This window comes from Brachyistius frenatus, unplaced genomic scaffold, assembly GCF_029030835.1.
Source record: "Brachyistius frenatus isolate BFR_SWC_R1_liver_20210118 unplaced genomic scaffold, ASM2903083v1 Contig_63, whole genome shotgun sequence".
In the NCBI taxonomy this organism is placed as follows: domain Eukaryota; kingdom Metazoa; phylum Chordata; class Actinopteri; family Embiotocidae; genus Brachyistius; species Brachyistius frenatus.
In genome coordinates, this window is record NW_027210662.1 from 1,235,048 (window position 1) to 1,246,735 (window position 11,688).

General features: G+C 44.9%; 1 protein-coding gene across 1 annotated transcript; it reads right to left on the bottom strand.

Moving 5' to 3' along the window:
• Positions 1–4,926: 4,926 nt before the first annotated feature.
• On the bottom strand, positions 4,927–11,139 carry LOC138625581 (monocarboxylate transporter 13). Its single transcript, XM_069706587.1, has 6 exons — positions 10,865–11,139; positions 10,324–10,350; positions 9,617–9,855; positions 9,380–9,523; positions 7,596–8,378; positions 4,927–5,777 (listed from the first exon to the last, which is right to left on the bottom strand). The coding sequence occupies exons 3-6, from the start codon at positions 9,816–9,818 to the stop codon at positions 5,605–5,607; spliced, it is 1,302 nt and encodes a 433-aa protein (XP_069562688.1). The 5' UTR covers positions 9,819–9,855; positions 10,324–10,350; positions 10,865–11,139; the 3' UTR covers positions 4,927–5,604.
• Positions 11,140–11,688: the final 549 nt, after the last annotated feature.

Here is an 11,688-nt window from a genome sequence, read left to right on the forward strand (position 1 = left end):
AAAACAAAGGATTTGTTTTTAGGGCACCGAAGATGTGAAAGCTCTATTGTTATCCAAGGAATTATTATTCTTTTCGTTCCTTATTTTTCTCCTCAAAGAACTGCATTTTTGGAGGCTTTATCGTTTTCAAAAACTCGTGAAAGTTGGTACACCCGTCTCTCCCAGGGAAAAATTTCATATTCTAGTGGAGTGGAGAGTTGGTGTGGCCAAATAGCTCGCTAGCGCCCCCTAAAGAGATGCCCCGGTGGCTACATTTATCTACATGCACAAAATTCGGTGGACACGTGTATCACACCTAGAAGTACAAAAAAGTTACATTGCACCATTACCTCAACTCAACAGGAAGTCCACCATTTTGAATTTAGTCGCCATTTTTGGTGATTTGCACATGTTGTACTTTAACGAACTCTCTAGCTGAGAGGCAGCAGTGCCCCCCACTGCACCATCTATGTTCCCAGGAGCATCGTGACAAACTCTTGGTTCACTGCAACCTATAGCTCCACCATCCATATTCATTCAAATGCGACCAAAATTGCCGCAGACATTCTTTGGATAGTAGATATACATGTTTTCAAGGGGGTCTGCAGTGATATTAAATATCTTCCTGTAGTGTATGCAAAACTTTTTCAATTTCTCCAAAAGTTTCAACTTCACTAAAAGTTAAATCACCATCAACAGGCCGAGGTGGAATCTGAACGATAGCAACCTTGGTGAAGTAGAATCTTCTACCTGTTGAGTTAACCAGACTGTCTGTTGAGTCACCAGGAAGCTCCGAGTGAACGCCGTGAAACACTTTCTCCTGCCGCGACTCGTTCTCCGGCGTCAAAGATGGTCCAATGGTCTGCGACGCCGCTTCAGAGCTGGAAACGACCTCATGAAGACACGCTTCGAGCCCTGCTCAGGTATTACACATGGTTCACGGAGGGCGAGTCCCTCTAAGGGTAAGCCACATGGTTCACGGAGGGCGAGTCCCTCTAAGGGTAAGCCACATGGTTCACGGAGGGCGAGTCCCTCTAAGGGTAAGCCACACGGGTTTGGGTTTGTACATGCAGTCATACTAGTACCAAACCAAAGGTCAACAACAATACAAAAACCAACAATGAAAAAAATCCCCCAAAAGAGGCTTTTTTTTTTTTTTTTTCTTTCATATTTCAGACATGCTATAGTGTGACACAGTGATGCACTGGTTAGAGCAGTTGCCTCAGTGAGAACTAATTTGAGGCATGCATGTCAGTTCAGGTCATACTTCAAAAAGTGATACAAAAATTCGTACTGCATGTTATCTGAAATAGTCAAAAAAAGTCATACTATAGCATGTCGTCCAAAAAGTGATAAAAAAAATACATAGCATGTCCAAAAACTGACACAAAAGTCATTTTTGTATATAGTATGTACTATATAGTATATAGTACATTGTATATAGTATATAGTATAGCCAGGGCGATGCGGCTAAGTTTGATGTTTCGCCGTGACACAGGAAGTTGATGTTTAAAGTCAAACGATGCTCCAAACCTCAGGAAACTTTGCACATGCGTCAGGCACCAACTTTTTGAAGATGTTAAAGCCGCCAAAAAAAGGCAATTTTTTTTTTTTTTAAAGAAGAATAAGGAACGAGATCAAGAAACTACGAGGGGGAATATGTGGACCCTTCCGTGCTGCACGTTGGGGAGCTGGCGGCCCCGACCCGCTGGACCCCCGACGTGCAGCCTGCGAGGGTCCGCATATCACTGCTTGGAGTTTTAATTGTTTTTTTCTCATCTTCAGCAGGTTTTGTATCCCAATTTGTTTTAGTTTTTGTGGCCTTTGGAATATTTCTGAACTCTATCTGCAATAAAATCATGACAGAAAATGTATTTTCTGATTAGTGAATGAGATTTTCTTTTATGATTAGTGTGTGTACCGATCATAAAAGAACATCTCACTGAATTTTAATCTGGGCAGGACCTTTCCTGGGCAACTAAAGCTCAAATGAATAAGATTGAAGCTAAATTTGATCAATTAATAAATTACCATTTTGATAATCAAGTAGCCATGATCCTACTATAGCAAATTGCTGCTTCTCACTTGTGAGGATTTGCTGCTTGTCTATTGCATTACGTGGTTAAACAGAAACGGAGGTTCTGAACTGTTGGTTGAACAAGCCACTTTGTGACATCACATTGAGCTTGACCAAACAAATGGGTGAATGGCACAAAGTATGAGTGCAACCAATTATGTTCATTTCCAGGTAACCCGTTGGTCCATAAAGTGGTAAAAAATGCCCATCACAGTTTCCTGAAACCCATGTAGACATATTTAAGTTGTTCAGTTTGTTTGACCAACAGATATTTAGGAACCATCACGTGACAATAAGGAACCATCTGGAGCTGGATTGGGAATTAGGTTGCATAACTGTACTTTTAACATGTGAACAATTTGTACAGCACATACCAACAAATGTCCTCATCCTGGTATCAGTTTCCCACTGGTGGGTGCGGGGGGGTGGGGGGGTGCACCTCCTGAAACTCAGAGCCAGCTGTTTGGGATGAAAGTGAATCTGGGTGACACACAAGTCAGACACTTAAAACCCACAGAGGAGATATTCATTTTTAACGTGAAGTGGTGATGTGAAAAACATTTAATATATCGACATAAAGATTCAATTTTTATACATAAAAATGTGCAGAGATAACCTGAAGATATTCAGTGTTAAAAGTAAAAAAACAGCTTTGATTGTCTGATTTCAAGTATAAAAATGTACAGTGATCTACATGTACATCAAAAATCATATGGATTTAAAAAAAAAAAAAAAAAAAAAAAACACTTGGAAAATGAATATTTTATTGGTAAAAAAAAAAATGAACAAACTGCATTTCCTTTTTAAATCTCCATTTCAAAGGCAGAACAGCTTTGATTTGGACAAGATGAATATAGTAATAAAAGCCATGTAAAATGACACAAAGACTTTCAGTATGACAGTGATTAAACACTAAAGTAATGAGGGAAACCTGAGCAGCCTGACCATCGTCAGGTTGAGAGTCCTGCAGGAGTCGTAAAGCTTTAAAGAAACTGTTTCTTAAGTTCTTTTGCTCTCAGAGAATCCAAACCTCGTGTCCTGCTGACGATTTAGTGAAATAGACACAGGCTTTCATTCAATCATTTCGCTGTTACTGTTCAACACAGTATACATATGACTAACATGAAACCCTGTTTCCTGTTCTTACGCTTTGTAAAATGTAAATAAAAACTGAATTAGTTGATTTGCAAATCAAATAAACCCATATTTGTGCAAGCTATTTATGCCATTAGCACGAATGCATATCTTTACCACCACAGATGCTGGATTTAGAACATTGCGCTGATAACAAGCTTGATGGTCCCTCTCCTCTTTATCCCGTAGGATGCAGCGCCCATGATTTCGAAAAACAATGATCAAATTTAGATTTTTCAGACCACCAGACAGTTTTAAACTAAAGTCCTCAGTCCATCTTAATGAGCTCCGGCCCAGAGAAGGCAGCAGCGTTTCTGGATCATGTTTATAAATGATATCTTACTTATATTGTAGAGTTTTAACCTGCATTTGAGGATGCAGCGATAAACCGTGTTTACAGACAATGGTTTTCGGAAGTGTTTCTAAGCCCATGCACTGATTTCCACTAAAAATGGTCTGTTTTTGGTGCAGTGCCACCTGAAGGCCCAAAGATCACGGCCATTCAATAAAGTAGGTCCCCTCCCTTTCCCCCTAAAAAAATTATTAAATAAAATTTCTCAGTTTCAACGTTTGATATGTTGTCTTGTTATTATTTACATTTTACACAGTGTCCCTACATTTTTGGGGAAACGGGGTTGCACATAGCTGATATTTTAGTTTTTCTACTTGTCAAGAACTGTTTCTCTAGACCAGGGGTCTTCAACGTTTTTCAGGCCAAGGAACCCCAAACTGATAGAGAGATGGAGCAGGGACCCCCTAATATATATATTGTATAAAATTATGTTTTATATTAAACTGGAGGAGTGCAGGAGGCCTGGAGGGACAGGTCCAGGCTTGTCTCGCGCTGCGAGTGAACCGGTGTCCAGCTTGAGAGAGCTCCTGTGTGTCGCTGAATGTGTGCATTTCTGACTGAAAGATAACATCTTCTGCCTCCATTTATTCATTCGCTACAATATGTAGGATTCATGTTAATGTGTATTTGAAGACATTTAAATTTGTGGAAAAAAAACATTAAAAAACAATAAAATAAATTTTAATCAACCATAAATTTCACAGCGGTGCCTCCGTGGACCCTCTGAGCAAACTCTGCTGTGAGCCACACTGTTGCACTGAATTACATCACGATGAACAAATGCACTCTTCCTGTCACCAGCTTACAACCACGCAGCACATTAATGGTGAGGTTATCTTTTATAAATATGATCGCAAAAGCCGTGACTGAATAAAACATCGGAGTGCAAGCTGAATAAACTCTCTCTGTTTGTCTACTTCTGACACATCTGTTTCTGCTGTGGTTTTCAGGGCTGATCTACAGCACGCTGCGGCGCGACGCGCAACAATAACACAACAGGCGCTACGGTTGAAAATTAAAAAAAAAAAAATGGAGATATGATTTCCTTTAGCATCCACAAGAGGCGTGGAAGCTCCATAGACTCCCGTTCACCTTCTCTAACTAAAGTCTAAGTCGATAAATTGTCTCGGTGTCGAAAGATAAAAGTCGCTCCTTCTTATAGCGTTCTAGCGTTCTATCGGCTGAATAATCTCGTCATGTCATATCAGTGTTTTTGGAGGCGTGTCGGGGGAGATCGACAGGTCTGTGGCGTAGTCGGGTCACGGCTACCGGTTGGCGGGACGTGGTGTTGTCAGGTTTCCGATCATATGTGCTGCTCGCTCTCTCCCAGCTCGTCCTAATGTGGCTCCGAACCAGCAAGATGGCGACGGCCAAAATCCGAACTCGAGGCCTCATAACAGGCGCTCGCAAACCAACGGGTGACGTCATTGTTGGTTGCCGCCTGATTGGCAAAAACAGGTGAGTGCGTGTTCTCACAGACTTTTCTTTTAACACTCCAGGCCTGGAAAAGGATTTCTCTCTAATTACAGAACTTTTCTAGCAATGTCGCGTGTCAGTTCTGCGTCCATGTTCACGTGCGAGTCATGCATCCGCTGGTCGACTTGACCTTTTTGCTTGAGGAAGCTAACAAAACAAAACAAAAGTCAACTGTTTGGAGGTATTTCATGAAGTGAAGTCGAGTCACACGAAAGAACCGTCGTTGTCTCTTCCGCGCAGGAAGGTGCACAGCTTATTATTGAACCACTGGTATCGGCTGATACTCGAAGCCCGGGTGTTGGTGTCAGGGCTGAAACAGATGGATGCGTCCCTATAATCAGGTGTTACAATTTACAGGATGGACTATAACGATATAAAACAACAACAACAACAACAACAACAACAACAACCCAGCTCTAAAGGGTGTGTTAACACTTACAGTCAGACCTGTTTGCACCCAGTGACCTACATACCACGCCAGTCAGCAGCTGGCAGCAGACCAAACGCCGCACACACACACCGACACCCAACAAATGGCTCGGCTGGCACCTCGGGCTCGGGTCAACAGCTCTTACGCAACGCAGTGTCACTTGACTTGTCCTCTCTCCCGGTCGTCCTGCTGGCTGTCGGCGTCTGCGGCCCCCCTCCTCCTCTGAACCAGGCGGTCGACCAGGACGACGAACACCGCCGAAGAGACGAGGCAGAGGCCCGAGAGGTAGAAGGCGGCGCTGTAGTCGTTGGTGTGGTCCACCAGCCAGCCTGCACAAGGAGGACGAGAAACATTACATCCCACCGTGTGCCGGCGCTCAGAAATAAACGAGCGGGAGCTTTCTGTTCCTGCAGCGAGATGTTTGGAAGCTACCGTTTCAATTTGAACCGTGTCGGCACACCGCACCGCGCGCTCCCTCGCACATGGTTAGAATCCATTCTGGGAAAATGACCTTGTTCTAGTCACTGTGACAGTGGTGTGACGAGAGCTGTAAATCATTTTTTGGACAAGAATAACAGACCAGATAATCACGTTACTACTTGAGAAACTACTTACATGTGTGGGAGGCTGTAAAGAATCAATTATTTACAATTTACAGGACGGACTATAACGATATAAAAAAAACAACAACAACACAGTGTCATTTGACTTTTCCTGCACAAACACAGATCTGTAAATGCTAACCTCGGCACGGTCACAATGACCGTCCTGACATTTGATAATTAGAGTTAAACAGGGCTTATCATTGTGAAAATTGTGAAAATTAATTCCGTGGAGGACGTGAGTTTCTCTATCAAATGTCATGGCTACAAATCCCCGGAGATATTTCCCTGTTTTCAGAAAAAAAAAAAAAAAAACCCCACAGGTGATTAATTCTTTTGATTTCAGCTTGTGATCCACTCTCAGAGTCATGTGGGCTTCTTGGCCGGGACGTGACTCCAAGTCAACCCTGCTGACAGCCCCCCCCCCGGAGGAAAAAGACCACGAGTGCACTCGCTGGCACGTCTGTCTTTAAAAAAAAAATGTCCCCTCGGGGATTAATAAAGTAACTACCTAACCTAACCTAACGTAACGATATCAGAGGTGATTAGGTTCAGCTCTGTCTTTCGTGGGGACTCAGTTTCTTTAAGTCGGCAAAACCTGCTGCGGCGAACCTCCGATCCGAAGTCCATCCTGTGCACCTGGCGTGCGGAAACATGACATTAAATGTGAAGTCCAATTCTTTCTCTCATCGGATATTTTCTGATCTGAATCAGAAAACGTCTCTGATCACTGCAGGCTTGCAATTGTTTCATAGTCAGTCCACAAACACTCTTAAAATGAACTCCTGAAATGAATCATCTGGGCTAACATCTAGGTACTCTGCATGCATTTATCTTCCACCGTCACATCTCATTACTTTATTAGTTATTCTTTGTCTCCTCACCGGCGTAGTTCTGCGCTTTATTTATGTCGGTCAGCTGACCGTGGAGCTGCATGTGGCTGGTTTGCGACTCCCGGCTTCCACCAACTGTTGATTGTCCTTTCTCTCCGCTCACCTCCTTTTCCTGTTGAAGGGCGGCTCGTGCTCTATAATGTCGGAAGGACTTCACTATTGTGTTGTGATGTCAATCTATATAAATAAAATTGAGTTGAAAAAGCACGATTTATTACAAAGGAAGAGTACTTGGGTTTAAATGAAGCAGTTCTTTCATATCAAAATTCCTGTTACTATTCCTACAGGAAGTTAGATTTATATTATAGACTAGAAATAATCATTTTTATTAAGTTTAATTTTGTTTTGTTTTTTTTTTTAAAAACAGCTTATTTTCCTGAGGGCCAAATGAAATGTGTAAAATCACGTTTTCTAGATGTTCCTCAAACTAATGTGCTGAAACAAGGCTTGTGTTTGTAGGAGAGTGACATCACACCCCGTCCCGCACGTGGCCGCTTCCGCTCTGCGCTCGTTGCGACGTCACGTTTACAGTCCCAAAACAACCGGAGAGGAACGCGAGCGATAACCTTTCCGCGTTTCTTTTGAGCGGCGCCTCCCCGCGTACCCGCCGCGTCGCTTTCCCCTCCCGCCGGTCCGAGGACGGACCGCTCACCTGCAGCGGGTGGACCGACGAAGCCTCCGACGCTCCTGAACAGCATGAAGAGGCCGAGCCCGCTGTCGAACCCCTCCAGGGTCACGATGTCCGCGATGGAGGTGACGTGGATGGCCACCACGCAGCCGAACAGGAAGCCGTAGAGCGAGGTGAACGCCAGGACGGCCCAGTAGCCGCGGCTGACGGGCAGCAGCAGGAGCACCACCCCGAGCAGGGTGGTCACCACGGCGAGCAGCTGCAGGTTCCTCAGCAGCCTCATGTTGGCGACCCAGCCGCAGGTCAGGCGTCCCGCCAGGTCAGCTAACGCCAAGACGGAGAGGACGGAGGCCGGCCAGTACTCGTCCATCCCCAGACTGTAGGCGAAGGGCACCAAGAAGAGAGGAGGGATGAAGAACCCGGCCGCCGCCAGGATGGCGAACAGGATGTAGAGGCAGAGTTCAGGTTTTCTAATGAGGGAGCACTGGAAGGTGCTCTTCCTCTTCGGCGGCGGCGCGGCGGCGTCTCCGTCGAGGCGCTCCTCGGTTCCCCGCGCGGAGCTCGGCGTCGTCTCCAGGGGTCTCATGAGCGCGCCGCACACGCACAGGTTGAGCTGAAGGCCTCCGATGACGATCAAGGCGCCCTGCCAGGTGTACGTCTCAATGAGCCACTGGAAGGAAGGGCTGAACGCCACGGCGAAGACGCACTCCCCCGAGCTGGCGATGGCGTAGGCGATGGGGCGCCATCGCACGAAGTAGTGGCTCACCATGCTGCTGGCGGGGATCCACGAGAAGGAGATGCCCGTTCCTGGAAAAAGAAGATGGACATCTTTGACCTGAGAGACTGGAGTCCTTCGATACTGTATCGACCGCCAAAAAGTGGCCACCTTTGATCCACCCAGCTGCATAGTTTAGTGCCAAATTGGGGGGTGGGGGGGAACAAAACAAAGAAAATCTGATTTGTGTAAAAGAAAAGCAACACAGAGCAACGCAGATTATTTTCTAAAATGATCATTGTGTCTCCTGTAGATCGAACACAGTCAGAATAAAGCACACAAGAGAAGGATAAAATCCGTCAGGCTGGTCGAGGTCAATTTCTTCTTCTAATATGCAGTTGAAGAATTGTTTTACACACATATCATCTTGTGTTTAGAATAAGTCATTTTGTATTTATTTAATACCCTCAAAACTACTTTTTTTTTTGTTGCCTTCTCCATAACTCAGATCTTAAAACAGCCACATTTTTCTCAGCCTGCCTTTTCATAATAAAATGGCTTTACAGATGTGTGCACGTGCTGATATTTCCTTTTTGTTCTAGTTTTCCCTTTTCTGTAACCGCGCCAACATACAAACTGCGTCTCCATTCATAATCAGAAATGGAAATGTGGAGCAAATAAAAGAACTATAAATAGCAGGGCGAGAGACTCCAAACAGCTTGCCGTTTGCTCCGGGCACTGAAATAGGACAGAGCTCTGGTTCCTGATCTTTCCCTACGAGGAAGCCATGTCTGCTTGCAATCTCCTCGAAGAGATTTTTTTTTTTCATTTCAATTAAGGGTTGGAAATGTCCTGTTACTAAAAAAAAAAGAAAGAAATTACACGCCTCAAAATTAGAGTAGCAGAGCAATGTCTTTCTTTTCTGCTTTTCAAATGATCTTGAAACCCCCTGGAGGGTTAAGATGCCACCACAAAAGTCAGCAACAAGTCTGTCAGATGGCGGCAGACGTATCTCTGGGTACCGGGAGGAAAGACGTCAAAAGAGCCGGCGACGCTTTCTTCGGGGTTCGGCGTGCGTCCTTGTGTGTGCTACCTTGCAGGACGCCCATGGTGAGGTAGAGCCAGGGCAGGCCGAGGTCCAGAGATGCCAGCAACATCCCCAGAGAGGTCAGCAGGCCTCCGATCATGATGACCGCCCTGTGGGAAAACCGGAAGGCCAGAGCGCTGGCTGCTGGGGCTGCGGGGAGAGAAATGAAAGCAGCGCTATTGTAAAAGCTTTGGAGTTAAACACTGCCAAGAAATTCAAGCTGATTAAAAACCGCATCTTGACCTCCGAGGTGAAACATGGCAATGGCTGTGGAGGTGACCCAGGATGTGGTGCTGGACAGGACTCCGAAGTGATTCTGGATGTCCAGGAAGAAGAGGCCGAAGTTCTTGAGGACGGCAGCCGTGAGGCCCGTGGTGAAGAAGGCCGACGTGACCACCACCCAGCCATACCCCCCGTCGGGAGGTCCGGCTCCGCTGGGCTTCATCCTCCTCAGCTGCTCTGCCGGCGCTCTGGAAGTTGTCCTGCCGCAGAGAGGCTGCGCTCCACGTGGGTGAACAGTGGAAACTTCGGTTCTGGCAACTATCACTACTTATTTGTACTATTACTATTTCTTAAATGTTTACCGGTATTGGACGTTATGTATGACTATGCTTTGCTTCTCTGTAGAGCACTTTGTAAACTCTGTTTTTAAAGGTGCTATATAAATAAAGTTATTATTATTATTATTATTATTATTACTTCATGTTTTTAATTTAGGAAAGAAAAGCTGTGTTGGAATTTTAAGAGATTTAATGCTGTCAATCACAGTGACCAAGAAATCCAGCACAGCAGTCCAGTAATGAACTTCTGTGGACATTTCTAATATTATTGGTCTTCCACATTAAAAATGAACCAGTTCAATGAACCTCATGACAAAGTACAGCCTCTGATGATGCTTTTGAACGCACCACGGTTCCTTCAAAATAAGACCAAAAAAAAAACACACTTACAATATCGTCCCAGCTGTCACACCAAGTCTGAAACAAGGAAAAAGGTGAAAAGGTAAATATCCAGCCAACGATGTGTCCCTTTACTGTCCGACTCCCGATGTCCTCATCGCATTATTTACCCACCCGCATTCAACAAAGACCCCCCCCCCCCCCCCGCTTCTGATTGACTACTGGTCGCGTGCCAGCCGGTCTGTCTTTGGGAAAAGTTTGCCCTCAGAAGTTTCTGACAGGAAGAGCAAGTATTAGAAAAAGACAAGCTGGGCAGGTTTTCTGGAAGAAACGAGGGCAAACTTCTCCAGCGTGCGGGCCAAATGGGTGAAAGCCAACACTACTGATTAGTAAATATAACTTTGTCTAACCTTACATATTTTTTTTTATCAATAAAAGCTCATCATTCAGAACCTAAAACAGGATTAGTGTTTAATAAAGAGATTTGTAAAAAAACAACAACAACAACCCACAAAACAAAAAACAACTTTGTAGGCTTCTCTTATCAGGTTACTGATACCGGGTCTAATGCAAAGTAATGATTATTAAATACCTCTCAGCATTGGACCGGTGTCCCACCTTATATTGGACTTCAAGCCTTTGAGATGATGTCCCAACTTTTTGATTGTCTCTCGTTAGTTCCCAGTAAACACTGCAGGAAGGAAGCTTTTCTCATGTGAAGAAAGGGTTGTTATCACGGGGCTGCAGCGTTTGATGTCCGTGAAACGATGTGGGTCAACTTCAGCCGAGCCTGTTAAAATATTAAAATGTGACACCAGCTCTCAGCATTGATAACAAAGTCCCACATTGGTCCCGTGTAAAGTTTGCCCCACGTTTGGTTTGTTAGGCTCTGTTCATCCCGCTGCACAGAGCCGAGAAGCCGATGCTGCAAACTAAACCAATCACAGGACGCCTGATGGTGGGGGCGACGAGCACTAGCCAATCAGCGGCGGAGGAGGGCGGGTCTCCGCGGAATGCAGGTGGGAAATAAATCAAGCTTCCGAAACGTGACGCGCTTCAAACACGTTTCCGTTCTCGCTGCGGCGGAAGCGCGTTCACGCTGCCCAAACCCAGCTGCTCTTCAAATGACGCGTTTATTGTCGCTTTTAAGATGGTCTCATTGGAACAGAAAGAGGCTCCCGTTGAGGATGTGTACATTTCATCTCGCAGTACGTTTCCGTTTATCAAACAAACACCACAACGTTTAGCTGAAGCTGAAACTCAGCGTACACAACATCCGGATTTCAAAATAAAGTGTCGGTTCACATATACAGTAATTCCGATTCCGATACGAACATAAAGGGAATTTTGTGTTACTCGTACTTTACTTGAGTGTTTCCATCTAATGCTACTTTACTCCTCCACTGCATCTTAGAG